At 50.8% G+C, this 23,801-nt stretch overlaps 1 protein-coding gene across 1 annotated transcript in view; it reads right to left on the bottom strand.

The window, feature by feature from the left end:
- Positions 1 to 344: 344 nt before the first annotated feature.
- ltk (leukocyte receptor tyrosine kinase) overlaps positions 345 to 23,801 on the bottom strand; it is a 44,507-nt gene continuing 21,050 nt past the window's right edge. Inside the window, exons 10-29 of the mRNA XM_056590495.1 lie at positions 23,547 to 23,641; positions 22,276 to 22,371; positions 21,009 to 21,183; positions 20,238 to 20,388; positions 19,197 to 19,325; positions 17,905 to 18,061; positions 16,353 to 16,538; positions 14,304 to 14,402; positions 14,039 to 14,191; positions 13,324 to 13,437; positions 8,669 to 8,855; positions 8,190 to 8,280; positions 6,413 to 6,477; positions 5,178 to 5,307; positions 4,058 to 4,155; positions 3,694 to 3,786; positions 3,097 to 3,198; positions 2,635 to 2,769; positions 2,030 to 2,120; positions 345 to 1,529 (exon numbers count right to left, since the gene is read on the bottom strand). Of these exons, the coding sequence (XP_056446470.1) occupies positions 345 to 1,529; positions 2,030 to 2,120; positions 2,635 to 2,769; positions 3,097 to 3,198; positions 3,694 to 3,786; positions 4,058 to 4,155; positions 5,178 to 5,307; positions 6,413 to 6,477; positions 8,190 to 8,280; positions 8,669 to 8,855; positions 13,324 to 13,437; positions 14,039 to 14,191; positions 14,304 to 14,402; positions 16,353 to 16,538; positions 17,905 to 18,061; positions 19,197 to 19,325; positions 20,238 to 20,388; positions 21,009 to 21,183; positions 22,276 to 22,371; positions 23,547 to 23,641 (3,532 nt within the window). The remainder of the gene's footprint in view (positions 1,530 to 2,029; positions 2,121 to 2,634; positions 2,770 to 3,096; positions 3,199 to 3,693; positions 3,787 to 4,057; positions 4,156 to 5,177; positions 5,308 to 6,412; positions 6,478 to 8,189; positions 8,281 to 8,668; positions 8,856 to 13,323; positions 13,438 to 14,038; positions 14,192 to 14,303; positions 14,403 to 16,352; positions 16,539 to 17,904; positions 18,062 to 19,196; positions 19,326 to 20,237; positions 20,389 to 21,008; positions 21,184 to 22,275; positions 22,372 to 23,546; positions 23,642 to 23,801) is intronic.

Consider the following 23,801-nt stretch of genomic DNA (forward strand, 5'->3'; position numbering starts at 1 on the left):
GTGTTCCAGCGTTCTAGGAGCTGTCTCAATTCCAAGGCCGTGCTAGCAGAGAGGAGAGGGTCTCTGTCTCTGCCCCCCCCCCCAACAGCAGGAGTCCTAGTGGAGCCTCATCAACGCTGGGAGGTGCACCCCCCTCTAGCCCTGGCCCCCCTCTAGAACGGGACCCCCTCTAGCCCGGGACCCCCCTCTAGCCCGAGACCCCCCTCTAGAACGGGACCCCCTCTAGAACGGGAACCCCTATAGACCGGGTCCCCCCTCTAGAACGGGACCCCCCTCTAGAACGGGACCCACCTCTAGAACGGGACCCCCCTCTAGCCCGGGACCCCCTTTAGACCAGGCCCCCTCTAGACCGGGGTGACGCTGAGGTCCTCCGACAAGGAGAAGCCGGAGTCCCGGTCCCGGATGGTCTTCTCCGCCTTGCCGTGCCGCTTCACGTCCTCGTGTCCGTAGCTGGCGTGGCGCTTCAGCAGCAGCTTGGGGACCGAGGCGGAGAAGGAGAAGGAGGAGCAGGAGGAGGAGGAGGAGAAGACGGGGGCGGAGCGGGCCCCGGGGCCCACCGGGGCTTTGGGCGCGGCCGCGGGCAGGCTCTCCGCCCCGTAGCACTGCTCCTCGTAGGCGTAGTTCACGTTCCCGCAGGTGAAGCTCCGTAGCTTGGCCAGGTCTATCCAGGGGACGGGGTCTACCCTGGGGGCGGGGTCTATCCTGGGGATAGGGTCCAGCCTAGGGGCCAGGTCTACCCTGGGGGCGGGGTCTAATCTGGGGGGCGGGACTACCCTGGAGGCCGGAACCCCCGTGGCAGCAGCACCCCCGATGTGGGTGCTCTTATGTGAGGCCGGGCCGGGGGCGGGCCCCAGGGCCAGGCAGGAAGTGGCGGAGGCGGAGGAGGAAGTGCAGGCGGAGGCGCCCCCCCCGGGCGCGGTGTGATCCGAGGCGGGGCGGCAGGACCCCTGGGTGGTGCCGGGGCTGGTGGAGGTGGCGGTGGGGGGCGGGGAGCCGGAGAGAGGCATGGACTGCGTGTGGGCCAGGGTCTTCCGGCCCCGGCCGAAGCTCTCCAGCACCCAGGACCCGTAGGTGGGGTTCCACAGGTTCTTGGTCTTGTTCTTCAGCTTCTGGCTGCTGGAGGACGAGCTGGTCCTGGAGCAGGGCTGGTGGTGCAGGTGGAGGGGTGCCTCAGGGTGTAGCCAGGAGCCCGCGGTGCACGGCCCCGCCGCCCCGGACGAGGGCTGACCCGGGGCGGGGCTGGCTGAGCGGGGGCCCCAGGAGGGCTCCGGGGCCTCCTGGGGGGCCGGCTGGCCGGGCGGAGGCAGGTGCAGGCGGGGTTTGGAGAGGTGTTGGGGGAGGGGGGCGGAGGACTGGACCCCTGCTCGGGTGGAGGATTGGCCGGGGGCCAGGGAGGGCTCTTCCTTGGGGGCCAGCAGTGGGGGAAGTCTGCTGGAGGTGTGGTCCGCAGGACGGGTGGCCATATCCCCGTCGTCCCCCCTGTTGGGGGTGTACTCCACCGGCAGGGGGGTGTTGATCACGTCTGGGTCCTGGGAGGAACACAGGACTTCATCAGCGGTGCAGAGTCCACTTAACAGAGGGGCCGTTCATATTGCAGCAAGTACCAGAATATAACACGAGCAACTGGAACATAAAAAATATATAAAACGTGTAAAAAGCAGGAACATGATCACTGAATCGAATAACAGATAACTCATTAGAACTCACAACCACTGGGATGAAGGAGAGACAAATTCTGTTGCTGCCCCACCAAGGTATCTATACCCTGAAGGAAGGAGGTCCAAACCCATAGGGTGGAGAGGGACCTGCACATGTCCTCCTTCCTAATGACCCTCCACCCAGACTGGACCCAGGTGGGTCAGATCCCAGCCAGTCCTGGTCCTATCAGAGACCAGCAGGTCAAGAAGGCGTACCTGAGTGCAGTCCTGGCCCCCTGGTCCAATCAGAGACCAGCAGGTCAAGAAGGCGTACCTGAGTGCAGTCCTGGCCACCTGGTCCTATCAGAGACCAGCAGGTCAAGCAGGCCTACCTGAGTGCAGTACTTGACTCTCTCCAGGATGCTGGTGAAGTTGGGTCTGTGATCCGGAGTGTGCTGCCAACACTGGGTCATGATGCGGTAGCTGTAGCACGGGAGAGGGGGGTCATTCAAGGTCACATGGGACAGGGGTCATTCAAGGTCACATGGGACAGGGTCATTCAAGGCCACTTGGGACAGGGTCATTCAATGCCAAATGGGACAGGGGTCATTCAAGGTCACATGGGACAGGGGTCATGCAAGGCCACATGGGAGAGGGGTCATTCAAGGTCACATGGGACAGGGGTCATTCAAGGTCACACACAGTACGGCTCCCAGCCTTATCTTTAGATGGTCACATGGGTACTGTAAATTAATATAACCATGTGACCATGTTTAACCAAATAATGGGAAACAAGCACATGTAGCTAGGGCATCATGTCGTTAATTCAGGGATAACATTCCCTTTGCTCTCACACAGAGATAATGGATTAAACGCAGTATGGATGTCATTTGACGAGGAGGTTTATATAGAGTTACTTATAGAGCCATGGTCAACACGGTTCTCTCTACACCCTCAGTTATTCTACCAGATCAGGGGGGTTGAACTATGAACTCACACAGGCCCTGGGCAGGCCTTCGGGGGGTCCATCCTCCCCCCACTGGTTACAAACTCCAGCACCTCCTGGTTGGTCTTACAGGGATACGGCATGTAACCCAGGGACAGGATTTCCCACAGCAGTACACCGAACGACCTGCAGGGGGAGACAGAGACTATGAGACCCCAGAAGAACACAGTTGTGAACTCTTTCTTAAAATCAGTGCTGTAAACCAACACTCGTGGTTTAGTTGAGTTGATTGTTTAGTTGAACAGGACCATGTACAGAACAGGTTATATGCCAGAGTTAGCCGAATAGCTCATTTGCATCTGTGGTCCCTGGGCGGGGAGGTCAAAGGACGACAGCAAGCTACAATCATTTGCTTCCATCGAGTTGTATAGAGCCCAGCACCGCCAAAGTCTTTCGTCTGCGCTCATCCCTTCCTGCCAGTCTGAGGCAGCGAGGCAGAGCCTGTATTCATACCAAGTGTCCGTCTTGCAGGTGAAGACGCCTTCCATGAACGCCTCCGGGGGCATCCACTTCACAGGGAGCATGGCGCGACCCCCCTTCCTGTAATAGCTGGCTCTGCAGCGGGAGAGACGTCGGTTACAAAGGTACTCTCACCATAACAACAACAACAACAACAACAACGACAACAACAACAACGACAGGGAGCAAGAGCAAGGACATTTCCAGACTCTCCATAGCCTCCCCCCCGCCCTCTTACCCACTGTACGTCCTTCAACTTAAAAATAGTCCTTAGCATTGTGTAGTGTCTTAGCCTCGCTATCTTTGTTGTATACGGAGAAGGGGTTAATTCTAGCATTTGTAAGTGCTTGGTACTTGGTTCTATGAACATCCATAATGTACCGACAGCCATGTATTGTTTCTCTTTCTTCTGACAAATGTGCTTATTGTAAGTCGCTTTGGATAAAAGCATCTGCTAAATGCCCTAAATGTGAATCTAGTCTTCGCTGTCATCCACCTCATGCTGCTCCAAACCCCTCGCGTCCAGGAAGCTCAGACGCTGGCATGGCGGCTGTTGTTACGAGGCCGTTCAGATCCGGTCGGCTCCCCTACCTGTAGATGTCCCGAGCCATGCCGAAGTCTCCTATCTTGGCCACGCGGTCGGGCCCCGTGCAGGACAGCAGGCAGTTCCTGGCCGCGATGTCCCTGAAGCAGACAGAAGCTGGTCAACATGTGCTCTGCTTTCCCAGTGAGGAATTCCAAGGAGAAACATCAAACTTTACGCAGCAGAGAGGAGGGATGACGGTTTAACTAGTACTCTCTCTCAATGAATTCATATGGTTTTGTTTGGATACTAAAATGAGAGCGATCTGGAACAAATGAAAACGTTGAAATTCAGTTGAAAAACGATTGCCCAATACAAGCTCAGAGCGAAGTGCTGACGGTTGCATGCATGACCATCAGGGTGGTGGAGAACCTGTGGATGAAGTGGTTCTCCTCCAGGTAGCGACAGCCGTAGGCGATGTCTCTGGCCATGTGGAGCAGCTCCAGCATGGACAGGGAGGAGGTCTGGCCCTGCACACAGCCAACACACACCAGATCAGTGGGACAATAGGACCCTGTGCATAGCAATAGAGCGTGTACTAGAGGGGAAGGTAAATCACACTCTGAGGGCGTTCTGCTGCACACATTGGAACAGAACACGGAGTCAGGGATAAATATATAGATAGAGAGGTTTATGACTCAGATAGAGGTATAGGACTCAGATGGAGGTACAGTATATGACTCAGGTGGAGGTGTATGACTCAGATAGAGGGGTATATGACTCAGATAGAGGGGTTTATGACTCAGATAAAGAGGATTATGACTCTGATAGAGAGGTCTATGACTCAGATAGAGGGGTCTATGACTCAGATAAAGAGGTTTAGGACTCAGATAGAGGGGTTTATGACTCAGATAAAGAGGTTTATGACTCAGATAGAGAGGTTTATGACTCAGATAGAGGGGTTTATGACTCAGATAGAGGGGTCTATGACTCAGATAGAGGGGTATATGACTCAGGTGGAGGTGTATGACTCAGATAGAGGGGTATATGACTCAGATAAAGAGGTTTATGACTCAGATAGAGGGGTATATGACTCAGATAAAGAGGTTTATGACTCAGATAGAGGGGTGTATGACTCAGATAGAGGGGTATATGACTCAGATAAAGAGGTTTATGACTCAGATAGAGGGGTTTATGACTCAGATAGAGGGGTATATGACTCAGATAGAGGGGTTTATGACTCAGATAGAGGGGTATATGACTCAGATAAAGAGGTTTATGACTCAGATAGAGGGGTTTATGACTCAGATAGAGGGGTATATGACTCAGATAGAGGGGTGTATGACTCAGATAGAGGGGTATATGACTCAGATAAAGAGGTTTATGACTCAGATAGAGGGGTGTATGACTCAGATAGAGGGGTATATGACTCAGATAAAGAGGTTTATGACTCAGATAGAGGGGTTTATGACTCAGATAGAGGGGTATATGACTCAGATAGAGGGGTTTATGACTCAGATAGAGGGGTATATGACGTGTTTAGGGGACTCACAGCCCGGGGTCTGTTGGTTCTCAGGAAGCTCTTGAGGTCTCCTCCGGTCATGAGCTCCAGCAGGATGAAACGGGGCAGGATGTGAAGACTCACTCCGATGCAGCGCACAATGTTCTGGTGGCTGAACTTACTGTTGGGGGGGGGGGGGGGGGGGGGGGGGAGAAGGTGGAGGACCATGCCACGCAGTATAAGAGTTAGCAAGCGGCATCACTTTGGAACACCAAACCAGTACCTGCAACTACTGACCACCACTAGAAAATAATCCAGAAATGCTAGTTCATGGTCGGGTCTGTCCCAGTAAGGCCTGTCCTATTAAGGTCTCCCAGTAAGCTCTGTCCCAATAAGGTCTGTCCCAGTGAGGTCTCTGAGTAAGGCCTGTCCCAGTAAGGTCTCTGAGTAAGGCCTGTCCCAGTAAGGTCTGTCCCAGTAAGGTCTGTCCCAGTAAGGTCTGTCCCAGTAAGGTCTGTCCCAGCTCCTCAGTGAGCTGTCTCGCTGTGCGGGAGAGAAGGTAACCTAAAGACTAAAGGTTTCCTTCTCTCTGCGCCGGTCATTCTCTTACATTTATTTGTTTTGTAAGCGTTTCAGGTCCAGAAGACATTTCAGCTGATCTCTATCAAAAGATATCAACAATGATAAAAAAAACGAAATCTCCGTCAGACGATAGCTGATTGCAGACTTTTTACCTGCAAGCAACCACAGCCCGCTCACCCCTGATATGTCGATACTACTTGGACTACAAACTGACTACAAAAAAATACTTGAGATGCTTCTGATACCACAATCGTGTCCCTTTGCCTGCAGATTCTGCATTCATAACCAGATATCGTGCATGGAGAAGATTCCACCTCTAGCACTGAAATGGAGGTCATGCAGTGGGATTTATCCATCTCAGATCAAATCTGTCTGGGAGGACAAAACAATCCAGCTAATGAGAAGCCAGCAGGGCTGTGATCTGAGGGCTCCAGGTCCAGGTTCCCATCAGGAACCAGAACACGCAGAGCGTACTCACGCATCAGCTCTGGTACTTAATGCGTGCCGTGTCCCGTGTTACGGTCTGTTCATCATAAGGGTATTATAGATGATGGGGCGGAGAGTGTGTGAGGCGAGAGTGTGCATGTCTGTCTCTCTGCGTCTGTCTATCTGTCTGCCTGCCTGCATGCGTGCATGTCCATCTGCCTGCGTGTGTGCGTGCGTGCGCGTTTCAGGGGAATGAGTCCCAGCATGGTTGGACCCACCTCATAATCAAAGCCTCCATCAGGAAATCCATCTCATCCTGCTCCGAGCAGAGTTCAGGAAGTGTCTGCAGAGCCAGAAGTCACAGGCAGTAAGTGGTTTGTGTGTGTGTGTGTGTGTGTGTGTGTGTGTGTGTGTGTGTGTGTGTGTGTGTGTGTGTGTGTGTGTGTGTGTGTGTGTGTGTGTGTGTGTGTGTGTGTGTGTGTGTGTGTGTGTGTGTGTGTGTGTGTGTGTGCGTGCGTGTTTGCCTGGGCACCCGTATGTGTGTCTACATGTGGTTTGTATGCATGCATCAGTGTGTGTGTTTCTGTATGTTTCCTGTATGCTTATGTGTAATGTGTATCTGCATGTGTGTGTGTGCTCACATGCGCGCGTCCATGTCCGCGCACACGCATGTGTGTGTGATCGCATGAGTGCGTGCATGTGCGTGCATATGTGTGTGTGTGTGTGTGTGTTTGTGTGCGTGCATGCGTGTGTGTGTGTGTGTGCACGTGTGCATGTGTGCATGTGTGTGTGTGAAGCAGGAAGGCAGAGCTAAACGAGAGCTTAAGTCTATTGACGAGGAGCTATGAGGAGGGAGACCCATGTGGAGATAAAAGCAGGAATCCACACCTGATTCCCATCTCGACGCAGCTACAGGCCCCGTTATGGCACATCAAACGTCTGGATAATGGACTGGCATGGGACAAGTTGTTTTAACAATGCATAATCTATGAGTTATGCGGTAATCATAGCCATGCAAGAATGCAGGTGAGGCATACTGATCAAACTCCTATTCAAATATAGTGTGTGTGTGTGCAGAACACAGACCTGTGTCCTATTTAAATGTCATATTGTCATCACTTGTGCCCGTGTGTGTTTGTGCACGCACGTGCGTTCGTGCGTGCGTGCGTGTGTGGGCCTGCAGGTGTGCGCATTCGTGTGTGCATGCGTATGTATGGATGGATGGAGGTGTGTGTGTGTGTGTGTGTGTGTGTGTGTGTGTGTGTGTGTGTGTGTGTGTGTGTGTGTGTGTGTGTGTGTGTGTGTGTGTGTGTGTGTGTGTGTGTGTGTGTGTGTGTGCCTGTATTAATTTGTGTGTGTGTGTGTGCGTATGTATGTGTGTGTATCGGTGCGTCTATTCATGTGTGTGTGCGTGAGTGTGCGTATGTATGTGTGCGTGTGTGTGTGTGCGTATATATGTGTGTGTGCGTGTATTCATGCGTGTGTGAGCATTGCGTATGTATGTGTGTGTGTGTGGAATAGAGATGCGTGGTTGGTTCAACTTCTAGTTCAATAACATCCACGGGCAAGAAAGAAGGTAAGAAAAAAAATTCAGAAAACTTTGATTTGCAAGACAAGCAGGCAAAGGTTTGGAGTTGTTATGTACAATAAAAAATGTGACCATGCATGTTGCACTGTTGTGCGGTGGACTGCGAATTTTGGAATTAATAGGCTTGAGTCTGCGTTTCTTTAATATAAAGGCTTTCTTTTTTGTTGCAAAAAATATGCAATAGGCCTTTATAGTAGGCTAAATACAACCAGCGGATGGCGGGCCAAAAACGTTGGTGCGGATGGATGGCGGACGGATGGAGCGTTTGGGATTTCGGTTGCAGATGAAATAATAGCCCATCCGCGCATCTCTAGTGTGTACTCATGCGTGCGTGCATGCACGCACGCATGAGTACACACTAGAGATGTGCACTAGAGATGCGCATGTATGTATGTATGTATGTATGTATGTGCATGTGCGTGTGCGTGTGTGTGTGTGTAGGTGTATTCATGTATGCTCCAGTCTACCTTAATGGCCACATGCATGGCTCTCTTGTCCCCGGACATCCCCAGGACCTGGCCCTCGTAGACCTCCCCAAAGGCCCCGTGACCCAGCGCCCTGCAGCCACCACACAGAAGACCAGGGTCCACCATGAGGGAGGAGGAGGAGACAGAGATCAGGCGGAGTACAGGGAACACGTTCCTCCGCAACCACGAAGGGAGGAACAGGGAAGGGACGGTGGAAAGACAATCGTCTGTCCTATGTCCCTGTGGTTCAGACCAGAGAGCGGTCGCAGTGATCCAACATTCAAGATTTTACCGCCATTTCGACAAGTGGATCAAATACAGTCACACACACACACACACACACACACACACACACACACACACACACACACACACACACACACACACACACACACACACACACACACACACACACACACACACACACACACACACAGCCGTTTTAAAGGGACAGAGGGATGAGGCGTGAGGAGGTCCACCTGAGCAGCGTGATGTTCCGGCGGGGGACCTCCTTCAGCTCGCTGAGCGAGGCCGCCTTGCCGGCGAAGCAGTAGTTGGGGTTGTAGTCGGTCATGATGGTGGAGGAGCGGATCTTGCTCAGCTTGTACTCCGGGCTCTGCAGCCCCAGCCGGGCCGCGTGGAGCTGCTTCTTCCTGCGGTAGTACACTGGAGGGGGAGGGACGGGGGAGGGTAGGGGAGGGCGGGAGGAGAGACGGTGTTAGTAGAAGCCAGGAGGATAACAGCACAGCAGCGATGATTGAACACTGTGTGTGTGTGTGTGTGTGTGTGTGAGGTGACCCCTCCAGGTGAAAGTCAGCCATAGGAGGGGTCCGGCAGCTTCCGGTCACATGGTCACATGGTCGCGTGATGCTCCCTGATGAGGAGGGACAATGGGAAGGGTTCGGGGGGGGGGGGAGAGTGGCTGTGTTCCCCCTAAGAGAGAGACGGTCTCCACAAGAGGCCGGGCCGTGACTCTGGTGGTTCAGGCCCTCTTCAGCCTCAGGCGTGGTCCTCTCCTTGGTTACCGCCCATAGCGACCTGAGCATGCGAGCTGAGACTCACCCTATCACCGGAGCGGCTGTGAGCCCCCACGCAGGCGGGTCGCCGGCCAGGGAAGGGTGCTGAGCCGGGGGAGGGGTGCTGAGCCCAGGGAGGGGTGCTGAGCCCAGGGAGGGGTGCTGAGCCCAGGGAGGGGTGCTGCGTGCAGGTAAGAGGTGGCGTCGAGGCACCGCCCGGTTTTGGGGTGGGAGGGTGGGGTGGGTGCAGGGCAGGTAGGAGACAGGACCAGTAGATGGGAGGATGGGAGAGGGGTTGGTTGGGGGAGTAGAGAGAGAGAGAGGAGATGGGAGGAGGGGGAGAGGGGTGGGTTGGGGGAGTAGAGAGAGTGAGAGGAGATGGGAGGATGGGAGAGGGGTGGGGTAGAGGAAGTAGAGAGAGAGAGAGGAGATGGGAGGAGGGGGAGAGGGGTGGGGTAGGGGGAGTAGAGAGAGAGAGAGGAGATGGGAGGAGGGGGAGAGGGGTGGCTTGGGGGAGTATAGGGAGAGAGGAGATGGGAGGTGGAGGGGAGAGGTATGGGGTGGGGTAGGAGGGGGCTACCCCCCTGCAGGGGGGAGAACTAGGGCACAGAAAGCGTATTATCGTTCTTGGGCTGGTGAACAAAGACGAGGATGGAGGATGTGTAGAGACGGACGCACTACACCTGTGTGTATGTGTGTGTGTATGTGTGTGTGTGTGTGCGTGTGTGTCGAAAGGAAAGGATTTGTGAGCTAAGTTGCTCGACAGTAACTCAGATGAAGAAGGTACGCCATCCTTAAACCACCCACATGTATAGTATAACCAAATCAAACAAAGATGTTCCCATTTCCCTTTATACATTTTACTTCCAAATTTATGAAACACTTGTTGAAGTTCACAGATTCACAATTTATAAAATAAGTGCACTAGCGACCTTAGATATATCACAAAATTAAGTGAACATGAACGCTCGTAAAGATTTAAATAATTTATTTAACACTCAACGTCCTTGACATTTTTTATTGAAAAGTATGTGGACAGCCCTTACGTTTTTTACAGACAAATCTGCGCCTCATTACGACTGAAAAGCAAGTTCACTTCCAAGTCCCCCTAATCAGAGCATCTGATCTGAGGAACCCTTCTCACTGAATCACCCAAAGTAGACAAAGACATGCGTTTCCATCTGAAGTTTCTAAACAATATGAAGCAACCCCTCCAATATGCTCTGACCTCTAAATGAGTAGCAGATATCTCAAACATTCATGTCATCAGCATCGTTGGCGCTCATTAGTATCCTGGGGAATAATGGATCCGCTCAGATAACATCTGAGTCAGAACATCTTAAAACAGCATTCATAATGCACATCCACCAAGGCCTTGGGTCAATGCCCAAACACACACACACACACACACACACACACACACACACACACACACACACACACACACACACACACACACACACACACACACACACACACACACACACACACAAACAAGCGCACACTATAGGGAATTGAATTTTTTTAGCAATAAAGCATTACCTAACATTGAGCAAGAGGATGTGAGAGAGAGAGAAAGAGCGAAGAAGAGAATGTTAGAGTGAGAGACTCTCCAGTCCCTCATCAGAGACTATAGCTGTGATGCAGCCTCAGCAAGGATGGTTGCCACGAGAACGGGGACAGAGGAGAGAACAAGTAGCATTAGCCTGATTGCCCACACTGTCCTACATCACTATATCTCTGTTCAGTCATTAAGCGCAGATCCACAGTCAGTCTTGGCTCAATAAGGAATATTTATAGTGCTGACCAGGCAAAGTTAAATACAAAATATTACATAGCAGCGTTTTAAGTAGAGTGGTACCTTATGTTTTAAGTAAAACATTAAAAACACAAGAAACATTCAAATGAATCAGGTTGAATTGAACGCGATCAAAAGTCATTTTTGGATGGTTATTACTTAAAGCACCCTTCTCCCTTAATTGTTTCCCTGAATGCCAGTACACAAGAAGCAGCGTACATTCAAAGCATGGAACTTAAGCTAGCAGCATGAAGCTATAGCTTCCTAGTTATCAGCTGAAACCTTAGATAGCTAGTTAGCAGCTCACGCCTGATTCCTCCTTTTGTTTACATAAAGTTTGCCTCATTTGCTCGAATTAATTGAGAATCGTTGAGAAACGATAGCACACGAAAGGCTGGAAAATTAAAGCTTTATGCATTTTTTAGGAAAATGTGTGTTCACCAACGTGAACAAAAGCTAAAATGTGCAAGAGCGCGGACACCATTTGACTTCATTTAATTTGCAAGAGGTTGGCTGGAACAATTCTTAGATCATTTATTTCGTTTTGAGAATTCATGGCTTACTTGACCTCTAGACTGACAGACGTCAGCTGAATCTCAGGCTGCGACTTACTGGAGATTTATCTATGCATCGATCAGTTACGATCAGAACTGTAAGCTAGCGATGTAGCCCATCAGGCCTAGCGACTTTAGTAGTTATTAGGGCCAGACAGAATGGCTGGTTTGTTAAATGTGAGGGGGTTACACAAGGAAAGGTCTACATGGTTTAGTAAGAGATAAGGTAGGATAAAATAATAGCAATAATAATGTCAATAACATCATTAGAAATTACCTCAGGCCATGATAACAAGCAAGTCAGCTCCAAAACACAGATATAACATTGCACTGCATCTATTAAAGGTGAAAGTTTGAAGATTGTCTCTGTCTTTGAACAAACCCCCTTTGTCAGTCCAATGGAGACGATTAACCTTAATCACGGTGTGTTGCGGCGCAGGACGTCCGCAGCCGCCTCTAAAGCACCGCAGGCCGCCGCAGTCTGCTCTGAAGACACACAGAGGGTGAGTTCCAGCGCTCCGGCCCGGCGTCACGGCCGGGGCAGGGCAGATGTTCCCCATTATCAACATTCCTCCTCAATTCTACTTTATTACTTTATTACACTGAGGGAACAGGCTGGAGGCCAGCGTCTCGAGTCATCTGCTTAGCATGGAGCTGCTTGGAAATGTAGACCTCAAAGCCGCGTATGTTTATGTAAGATGAGGGACGGTTTATGGGTTGGAAAATATGATGGCAAACGAACGCTCCTAAATGATCTCACGCCAGCATCAAGGGCTCCCTTACTCCGACGCCGTCCCTCAGTCCCCCGGCCAATATCAATCTGAGGAGTGCTCCGTCTTTAAAGACTTCAGGCTGCACGGCCAGAGGGGAGATGGATGAAGTGTAAATGTGTGTGTGTGTGTGTGTGTGTGTGTGTGTGTGTGTGTGTGTGTGTGTGTGTGTGTGTGTGTGTGTGTGTGTGTGTGTGTGTGTGTGTGTGTGTGTGTGTGTGTGTGTGTGTGTGTGTGTGTGTGTGTGTGTGTGTGTGTGTCGCAGGGCTCAAGATTAACATTTTCTCCTGCCACTAACTTTTCATTCGGTGGCATTATTACACATTTGGTCGCATCCCTTTATTGCCGGCTCTGTCACCGTTGTCCTTTGTCACATCCCATCCATCGATGTACATTAACTTGAACAGATAACCTTTGCATTGCATAGGAGGTATTTTTATAATAACTGGTCATTTACTCCATTTACCAGTTGGTTTTTCATTTTTATTTCATTTTTGTGTGTGTATGATATGTGTGTGTGTGGGGAGGGGGATTGATTATAATTATCTCATCAGCATCATCACTTCACCCCCCCCCCCCCCCCAAAAGAGCTGAAACACAGCCCAGCACCACACATGGAAGAAAACGTCCATTGTGCGTGTTTGTGTGTGTGTGTTGTTGGTGTGTGTGTGTGTTGATGTGTCTTTGTTTGTGTCTTTGTTTGTGTGTCTTTGTTTGTGTGTGTGTGTGTGTGTGTGTGTGTGTGTGTGTGTGTGTGTGTGTGTGTGTGTGTGTGTGTGTGTGTTGTTGGTGTGTGTGTGTGTGTGTTGATGTGTCTTTGTTTGTGTGTGTGTGTGTGTGTGTGTGTGTGTGTGTGTGTGTGTGTGTGTGTGTGTGTGTGTGTGTGTGTGTGTGTGTGTGTGTGTGTGTGTGTGTGGCTTTTGTGTGTGTGTATGTGTGTGTGTGGTCAGAGCCGGTGGAAGGTGGAGGGGACAGACTGCACACAGAGTCTCTTACTGAGGGTCAGGGAGGCGCAGGTGAGGACCACGCCCGACACCAGGGTGGAGGCCACCACCGCCAGCACCAGGGACAGAGACAGCTGGCTCTCAGGGGCCGCGGGCTGGAGGGCCACTGGGGGGGGGGGGGAAAGAGAGAGAGAGAGAGAGAGAGAGAGAGAGAGAGAGAGAGAGAGAGAGAGAGAGAGAGAGAGAGAGAGAGAGAGAGAGAGAGAGAGAGAGAGACAATAGATAGACAGACAGACAGACAGACAGACAGACAGATAGAGAGAGAGACAGTAATATTTAGAGAGGGAGAGAGTTATAGTTAGAGAGAGGGGCAGAGAGAGCAGAAAGCTTGTCATGTAACTGAAAGGTTACAGTTGCTTTTTATGCTTTTTTGAAACACTTATTTTAAAACGATGCTCCAAAAGTAAAGGTCATTATTTTTTTTAGATTTTTAAGTGTGTGACTGGTCTTATATATATATAGTTGTAATGTCTCATACTGTGCAGCACTACAATGAGATATCTGCTTACTGTGGGGTTATGGGGATGATGGGTTCTGATTGGCTGAGATTGGCGCCAGTGATTATGTCACACCATCAGTCCCTTCAACTCTTCAACTGGTAACAAACTCTTTGACCAGATTTAATGCATATTTATTTTATTGAGTAAACGTTCAACCTCAATGTTTGTTTTTACGATGCGTAAAAGAAAAGTGGGGCCCTCCGCTACCTGTGCAGGTGACGTTGTCCCCGGCCAGGACCTCCTGGTTGTGGCAGAGGCAGAGCAGCAGACTGGTGTCCTCGTCGCGCCGGCAGCTCTGAGTCTCGCAATGACTGCAGTTCAGCTGCACCTTGATCTCTAACTCCCCGTGGCTCTCCATCACTACACCGACACACACACACACACACACACATTTAGAGATCAGTAAACTAAGCCAGGAGACACATGCAGTCAGTTTGAGTTTGGTCTTTCTGATGAGTTGTTTATGTCCCACCTGCCAGAGGGTGCAGGAATATCTCTCCCATCGGGTGGACGAAGGAGACGCCGTCCTCACCGTCGGCTGTGATGTCATCAGTCAGCGCCGCGGCACCACCTGGGGTTCAGATTTAGTGAGTACGTTTACCTGGCCCCTAATCCCTAGTGAAGACTTTTTAGGTAACAAGGCAGGGAATAGGGAGAAATCCGAGAGGAGTGGACGAATAACCCAGCAGGAATGTCACCGGATACATTTGATTTAAAACCACTATGTATCCTGGGATGCAACGGAGTGGGAATACACTAAGTGGTGCAGTGTATAGGCAAGCAGATGTGTAAACTATGTGTATTTTGGGCGTCACCATTTTCATGCTGTCTGAGACAGAATAAGTGAACAAATTCAGACACCTCAACCAATTATTCAAGTCTATCCGTGGCCTTTGGGGAGGGGGGTTCAAAAAACCCAACCTTGAGCTGCAATATCAATAACATTCTTCACACCTTTTTCTGCGCTTGACTGTTACATAATAAATCAACAACCTGCAAACTCAATACGATTTTCTGGATTAGAAATGCCTTGCTGGGACAAAGCTTCACTCTCGATACACTGAGCAAAGAGTGTTTTTTTGTCTCTTTTACATAAAGTCTAGAGTATTATGAAATGAATTATCTATCGAGAAGTACAAAAAAAGACAACTTCATTCCCAGCAGAACATCTGTCTCAACAGATGGTGGTAACTGAAAGAGCTCCGTCAGGTGTTCTGGAAAGACAGTGATGTTTCTACTAACGCGATTCTACCAGGCTTCTGTTGCGGTTGTCATTAGGAGACCCACTGCCTGGAAACATATGCTTTGTTTGAAGAGGGAACAGCGCGAGCATTTGGCGGTTTGCTGGCTGGCTGCTGGGGGAGGCATCACAGAACTGTGGTAATAACTGACTTCTCTAATCTGTCTGCTATTCATTCTTCGTCTCACATTTGAATTACTATGAAAGTATATGCCCAGCAGGGAGCTACACATGGTAACCATGTTCTCAGTTATGGGTTTATATACATTACCATAAACAACACATGGTTTGATTCTAATACTATGAATGTATAGAACGGGAACGTTAGAATAGAGAAACTTGATGTTTTCCCAAAAGGAAATGCAGTATTCCCCCCCGCGGTTCAGAATTCCCTCAAATAATGAGTCACAGGCTGCATGAGACACCACATGGGTGAGAGGGTTTCTGTGTGCAGCGTTCTTCTCCTGTGTAGTTCCTTCATAAATATTCATCTGTCTCCACAACCTGGGAACGAGGATAGCTATCCTACACTCTGCCGCTCTCCTGCTGCCAAGAGTCGGTTCAGAATAATCCCATAAACAGCAGCAGACAGATATATTTGACACAGAGCGATGAAGTGTTTGTTTCTGGAACCTTTGTGGAACGCATGAAGACCTGAGATTTAATGACTCAGCTGTGATGCAGGAGCTTTGAAGTACTGTTATCATCAGTAGCTGCAAATCCCTTCTCAGAGCCAAAAGCAAGAGATCAGAATTGAAGGGAGGCAAGAGTAAATCTCATGAGCAAGGCACTTCAACACCCCAGCCTAGAGGAGGTCAAATCTCTTATGATTCATTGGTGGGAGAAATTCAGTGCAAATATAAACGCGACGCTACTCTGATCCCAAAGTGAAAAATGAAAAAAGACAACAAGATTATTAACATAGAGACAAGTAAATAAAGAAGAAGAAAGACCTATTATATAATGATATAAACCTTTTACATCACGACAGCTATTTGAGGAGCTAATGTGTTTTTCTCCACAGGCAGATTCAATTATTTTAGATCCTAGCCTGATGTACACATTCCTACTACATCTACTACATCTATTACCATGAAGTTAAATAGTAATAGTAACAGTATGAACTAAAATAGTGTTAAATGATTGTTTGGCCATTAGAATACCCAGTTGATTGATTCCAACCAGCGTACACAGGGAGTGTATCAGCGTGCTGAAGGCCCGGCCCTTCAAAGGTCAGCCCTCCCGCGCCACCCCCACCCAGACCCCGGCGACGCCCCTTACCTCTGTATCCTCCGGCCCCCCCCCCAGCGGTGCAGGCCCCGCCCCCGCCTCCGAAGCCCCCGAAGGTGGACCAGCTGAGCTTGGCCAGCGCCAGGGGGCAGGGCGCCCCCCCCTCCGCACCCTCCGCCAGGCTCCGCCCCGCCCAGGGGTGCAGACGCGGGCTGTCCCGCCAGCCTCCGCCGCCACCTGGTGGAGCAGAGGGAGGACACAGGGAGGACGTGTGAGGGGGGGGGGTGGACTCCATCCCCACAATGACTGAACCCTTTGGCTGGGGGCGCCGTTTTCAATGGGTGAGACGTTTGACCGCAAGAATTAATGGTGGGGCGAAAGCTCTGTCGCCAAGGACAGGAAAAAGCCGAAACACGCGGTCTTATGTAAAAGCGTGTTCAATTTGGAAAAATCCCTTTTGGGGGAATTTGACGTTGGCGAGCAGTAGGTTACACTTATACAAACACACATAGACACGCAAAAACACACACACAGATACCAGCACACACATACACACAAAAACACAGACACAAACACACACACAGATACACGCACACACATACAGACACAAACAGACACACAGACAGCCACAGAGATCACAATCTTAACAACCCTCCATGCTGGTATGTGATGTGGTATGGTATGTTAAGACTCGGTCAAGGAGGATTCGCTGAGAATGTTCCAGGAACGTTTCCAGGAACGAATGGGAGACAAAGGGGCCTTATGTCTCCTCTGCCGTAGGATCTGGTGAAGGTACTTGGGGTATTTTCCACATCAAGCCATACCTTCGACAGGGAACACATGTCCTATTAAGTGGTGTAACTCTTTCTGTGTGTGTGCGTTTGTAAGCGCTTAATTTATGGATGTGTAGCATAGTATAACATAGTACATTACAACATTGTATACATGGTATGGTATAGTATGGTATAGTATACTATGGTAGAGTATACTAACAGACAGACACAATGCAAACATATGACTGACTGACTAGTCGGTCTGTGTCACTGAGAAGGCTGTGCCAGACACTGTGGTGCAGCCCAAGAATACCATAGAGTGGGAGACCTTTCCTATAGCAGACCAACATGGCTGTTTACTACAGAATGCACTTAGCATGAGCCAGGAAGAGAGAGAGACAGCGGTAGGGATAAAGCAATTTTCCCACCTAAATGTAATCAAAGTTGTTTAAAGTGTATTTTGTGTTTAATTTTCTTGATCATCATCTAACAGTCCAGCATAAGACAATAAAGACCCAGAGTCTAATCAGTCTGACTTAGACCAGTTGAGGTTTCTTAAACCAGCCATCATAAAATCTGCTCTTACGGCCTGCTAATGCCCCAATACCATACCCATCTACCCACCATTTCCTCAAGACGGCTCCTTCTCCAAATAAAAAGTCTTGTCTGCCCTTTGCCTTCTACATGTCAGTGTGGTGTAGTGGTGCATCCTGGGGGAACATGACCGCAGGGTCGCTGGTGACCCCGTTAGTGCCGGTGTCCGTGTCTTGGACATAAAATCGTGGACATGAAAACTCTGAAAAGCCCTGTGTCCGGACTGGAGTGGGTACCTGCGGCGCCGGTGACCCCGTTAGTGCTGGGGGCCAGCGTGTCCTTCTCGTACTTCTCCAGGGGGACCTGGTCCTGGCAGGACTCGGGGTCCTCAAGGTAGGCCTTCCCGCCCCCGCCGGCCGCCACCAGGAGGGGGACGAGTTCCCCCTCGTCTACCTGGGGACACGTCAACACGTCAGAGGCTAGGAGGCATTCACAGTCAGGCAGCCCTGTTCCTCTGCGGTCGGTGAAGTTTACCTCATGCCCGTTAAAAGCCTCTTCCAGAAATGGAGAGGACCTATCAGTGCTGGGGGGGGGGGGGGAGTTACACATCATGATGAAGAAGAAGCCCTGTGGAACCCTGTAGAACCCTGTGGAACCCTGCAGAACCCTGAGAACCCTGTAGAACCCTCTAGAACACTGTAGAACCCTGTAGAATCTCTAGAACCCGTAGAACCCTCGGAACCCTGAATAACCTCTAGAACCCTGTAGAACCCTGTATAACCCTGCAAACCCCTGTATAACCCTGCAAACCCCTGTATAACCCTGCAGAACCGGGCAGAGGCCTGCAGAACCCTATAGAACCCTGTAGAAGCCTGTAGAAACCTGAAGGACCTCTATAACCCCTTAGAACCTTCTAGAATCCTGTATAACCATCTAGAAGCTTCTAGAACCCTGTAGAACCTCTAGAACCCTGCAGAACCCTGTATAACCCTGCAGAACCATGGATAACCCTCTATAACCCTGCAGAACCTCTAGAACCCTGTAGAACAACTAGAACCATGTATAACCCTCTATAACCCTGTTGAACCCTGCAGCCCAAACAACGTGCCAAAGGAAAGTATTGCAATCAGGTGAACATTGACGGAGCAATTAAAGCATGTTGGAGATGAACAGAGATCAGCATGGAAGCCTCCTCTGTCAGAGCAGATGTTTCTGCTTTTAACCAAATTAGGCAAGAGCATTCAGTTTAATTTAATCTGGAATTAAACTGGTTTCATAACAGCGTCACGTTGCGCACATATGTGGAAATCAATTACTGCCCAGCCAAGGCCAGACTCATATCTGGATGGTCTCACTCTAAATCCTGGATGATCTCACAAGGCTCTAACTTTTCTGGTGTAACAATTCCCATCTGGGATTAATGAAGTTAGTCATATCCTATTTTACGCTCTTTTCAAATTTGTGTAACATTTTAGACCTCTATTTAACGCGTTTATTTTCCTCGTGATGTGGCGACGCGTCACAGGAAGGCTGTCTGCAGCGTCATGCGAACCCATAGACACAAATTTAGGACACGTTTCAAAGTCACCTTAAAGACGTAGGTGGCTCCTCCCCCCCCGCCCCCCCCTCCAGCCCACTCCGCAGACCCCTCCTCCCTCAGGTCCTCCTCGATCACAGAGGACTCGCCCAGGCAGATCTTCTTGGTGAGGGTGTTCCTCTGGTGGGGGGAGAGAGAGAGAGGGAGAGGGAGAGAGAAAGAGAAAGAGAAAGAGAAAAAGAAAGAGAAAGAGAGAGAGAGAGACTTGCGGTCAGTCTGAGGATGAGCGCTGGGAAGATAACATTTGGATGATTTAACATCAGAACTCCAAGCCACCCAAACACCCACGTAGATCTCCCTGAGATTCATGATATGGACATGATATATACTACTATATAGGGACCCCCCCCCCCCCCCTTTACACATACATTCATCCGCCACACACACACACACACAGACACCCACACACACACAAAAACATAGCACATGGACACACACACGCACACAAAAACACACCCACACACGGACACACATGGACACACACACACACCCTCCAGCCCTCCCCCTCCTGTCTCCCGCCTCACCCCTCCCCCTGGTGTTTCTCCCCTCCTCACCCCGGGACAGGCGTCCTCCCCCCCGTGTCTCCCCCCTCCTCACCCCGTTACAGGCGTCCTCCCCCCCGTGTCTCCCCCCTCCTCACCCCGGGACAGGCGTCCTCCCCCCCGTGTCTCCCCCCTCCTCACCCCGTGACAGGCGCCCTCCCCCTCGCGTCTCCCCCCCTCCTCACCCCGGAACAGGCGCCCTCCCCCTCGTGTCTCCCCCCTCCTCACCCCGTGACAGGCGCCCTCCCCCTCGTGTCTCCCCCCCTCCTCACCCCGGGACAGGCGCCCTCCCCCTCGTGTCTCCCCCCCTCCTCACCCCGGGACAGGCGTCCTCCCCCTGGTGTCTCCCCCCTCCTCACCCCGGGACAGGCGTCCTCCCCCTCGCGTCTCCCCCCCTCCTCACCCCGGAACAGGCGCCCTCCCCCTCGTGTCTCCCCCCCTCCTCACCCCGGGACAGGCGTCCTCCCCCCCGTGTCTCCCCCCTCCTCACCCCGGGACAGGCGTCCTCCCCCTGGTGGCCCACCAGGATGTAGAGCAGCTCTCCCTTCTCCAGCGGGAAGATGGCCGAGATGAAGACGCCGTGGGAGCGCTTGTTGTGGTTCTTGGCCCCTTTCCCTCCGGCGGCCCCGTAAGCAGAGAACCTTGGGGGGGACACGGCCCAAGAAGAAGAAGCCAGAAATTAGTCCATGAGGGGATTACTATATTAGCCATGGGGGGCGGGGGCGTGGGCGTGGCTGTCTGCCTCTGCCTTCATACAGTAGTGGTTAGGAGCCTGGAATAGACACATCACTCCTCTCCATCGCAGGTCCCTTGAGCGTCTTTAGCAGAGTGTGTGGGGCTGAACCACAATCCTACACACCAAAGGGCGGAATAATTCCCCCTGAAGCACGACGTTTTGGAGTCGTCCTCTCTCCTGGCTTCAGTTAAACCTCTGTTTCCAACTCAGTTTTGTTTTACTGATTTGCTGGAGAGTATTTAAGGTTAGCACGCCCTCTCCATGTCTTTAAACAATTACAACCTCCCATCTTGTGAAGCAGGCAGCAGCGTGCCGGCTCACGCGGAAGGGTCTCTTGAACAGAGGCTTTAGTGGAGCCAGGTGAAGCCGTTACCATGGTTTAATCACCGAGATCGTACAGTGCTCGGAGCGCTTCCCTCCATGATCGACACACACACACACACACACACACACACAGACACACTCACATGGACACACACACACATAAACACAAAAACACACAGACACACACACACACACACTCACATGTATCTGTTGGTGGCCGGGACCCTCCAGGTCTGGACCCCTTTCACCGAGCCGTCCCTCCCCACCGTCACGCTGACGTTGGTGTTGCGGTACGCGCTGTCACACTGGGCCTGGGTGGGCCCCCGGGGGCCGCTGGCCCCGCACGACGTGAACCACCACGTCATCAGGGAGACCTCTGGGTAAAGAGACGGAGAACATTCATGGACGACATGGTGTAGGTAGTGGGATAGAGACAGAGCCGTCATGGCTGACATGCTGAAGAGAGAAAGATCCATCGTGGCCGACATGGTGAAGAGAGGAGCCGTCCTGGCCGACACGCTGGTGGTGGTTGAAGGCATAAACCGGCAGAGCCCTATCCCAAGGGTCATTCACAGTTAGTCCCCACGCCAGCCTGTTCACACAGCTGTGAAGCAGATTGGATATGGGCGAGGGAGGAGAGCGAATGAATTACAGAAGGAATGAGGGGAGCGAGGAGAACCACGTCACAGATCTGAGGGTCTGAGCAGCAGGTGAAGAGCCTAAGCAGCGCTTGCGGACTGAAGGAAGAGTCGCACAGGATGAGGGCTTCCCAGCTGCAGCTTTAAGTATGCAGCTCCTGGCCTGCCATGCATAATGCAGGAGATTAAAAGCCTCTGTTTATGTGCCACTCATCTCCGGCTGCGTGTTAAATTAATACGAGGATTTAAGACCACAAGAATGTATGCCCATTTATTTGATGATGAAAATGTCCGCCAGCGTCAACCCAACTTGTTAAAAATATTTGCACAAAAAGCACTTCCCTGTGATTTGTTTTGACCAATAATGCTACCATATATGGGAAGAGTGTTTTAGATTAACTATTGAATGAACCTATTTCCTCTCATCTACCGTTGACTTAACATGAGTGCGGGTGTTTTATCCAAGCTGTTTAATCATTGTTTCTACCGCAGTAGATGGGTTTCCATCATAAGAAGTGAATGATCAGGACATGCCAGAGCCCACCTGCTTTAATAGGTGGCACTTCATCTGAAGCTCCCCTCTTCACGATGGCGATAAGGAGGGTGGTAGTGAACGGAAGGCTAATCTAACCGGCGGGTAACGATTAGTGCTTACTGTCTTCATTCTAAAATCATTACCAGCGGTTCAATTATTCGGCAATAAGACGTGTGACAGCAGCGACATGTGCTGGGCCTCTGCAGATAGAGTGTGGTTTGTAGTAGAAAGCAACATGCGGAAGTCATGGAGCTGGAAGGGGGGGGGGGGGGGGGGGGCGTGAGCTGCAGGTTACCTGAGGGAGAGGGCTCCTGGAGCGGGCCAAAGAGACCGTCGGAGTCCTCAAGGTCATGGAAGAACGAGTGGTCGAGCAGCAACAGATCAGAGGGATCTGCAGAGAGAGAGAGAGAGAGAGAGAGAGAGAGAGAGAGAGAGAGAGAGAGAGAGACAGAGACAGAGACAGAGACAGAGACAGAGACAGAGACAGAGAGAGAGACAGAGAGACAGAGAGAGAGAGAGAGAGAGAGAGAGAGAGAGAGAGAGAGAGCAATATAGCGATCAAAGAAAAATCGAAGGAATGAAATATTGAACAAGACTCATCGCAGACACAAGAATAATAAAACCTGATACTTTCCAGAACTGTGTTTTACAGCAACCTACATCTTATTCAAGTAGTGTGGAAGAGGGAGGAGGGCCATGTTATTCATGGCCGGTCAGGTGAGGGCTTTCAGAACATAGGTGTAGCTTTACCTCGTAAACGTGTCAAAATCGAAGATTAATAAGAGGGGGAAAAATGAATTTAGGAAATAACAGATTTATGTCCTGGAATCAGCCAACTGGCGCCTGTGTTTGGGCTCCGTGTCCACTAAGTGATGCGGTTTCTCCCGATTGTTTCCCAACCCCAAACCCAAACAATCAGACAACCCGGGGCGGGCCGTGACAACACCAAACAAACTCCACGCTGTGTAATGAAGGAGACTCAGCTCCATCACACGTGAACGCAGCGGGCCTGAAGCAACATGCCAAGGTCTCTGTTGCCCGGACGTTAAATAAAGTATTCACTTGGAAAAGCATGCAAGGTTAGTCCGATCCACCGTTTAACTCTGTAAATAAATAAAGCTGTCAGTGTCCTGCAAATAAAATAAAATAAAAAACGTTTAATGCTTAACATATGCATTGCAAGTTACAGCGTTTCTCAAATGCTTTTGAAGTTCACAAATGATAATAAATATTTTCCACACATGTTGCAAACCTCAAAGCCACTTGGCACTTGGTCGCAACACATTTGAAGTTATCCAACTTATAAACAAATTGCGAATTTTTCGCACATTGATGCAAAAGCATGAGTACATTTGTTTACAATTTGCCGAATGACCAATGGATCATATCTCACTCATCAATCCCATCAGGTCCCTTCTCGGTGGAACAGTTGTTCTCCAGGAAACACAGAGAGAGAGAGAGAGAGAGAGAGAGAGAGAGAGAGAGAGAGAGAGAGAGAGAGAGAGAGAGAGAGAGAGAGAGAGAGAGAGAGAGAGAGAGAGAGAGAGAGGAGCGGCAGGACGCTACCTGACTCAAAGCAGGCGGCGCCGAGCGTGATGTCATCCAGAGCCAGGTCCGCGGCGGAGCCTGGCTCCCACGTGGCCGACAGCCGGACGGAGAACCTGCGGACCACACCCAGACAAGCGCCTCGTTGTCATGACGCGCTGCAAACGCATATGCTTTGAATAACGTTGATCAAAGATTGCTGTGAGGAGGGGAATATGTACAGTACATGTTCTAATTGTCTAAACGTCAGTGCGCGCAGTGTTTTCCGGGTCACCA

Source organism: Gadus chalcogrammus, chromosome 5 (genome assembly GCF_026213295.1).
Source record: "Gadus chalcogrammus isolate NIFS_2021 chromosome 5, NIFS_Gcha_1.0, whole genome shotgun sequence".
Classification (NCBI taxonomy): domain Eukaryota; kingdom Metazoa; phylum Chordata; class Actinopteri; order Gadiformes; family Gadidae; genus Gadus; species Gadus chalcogrammus.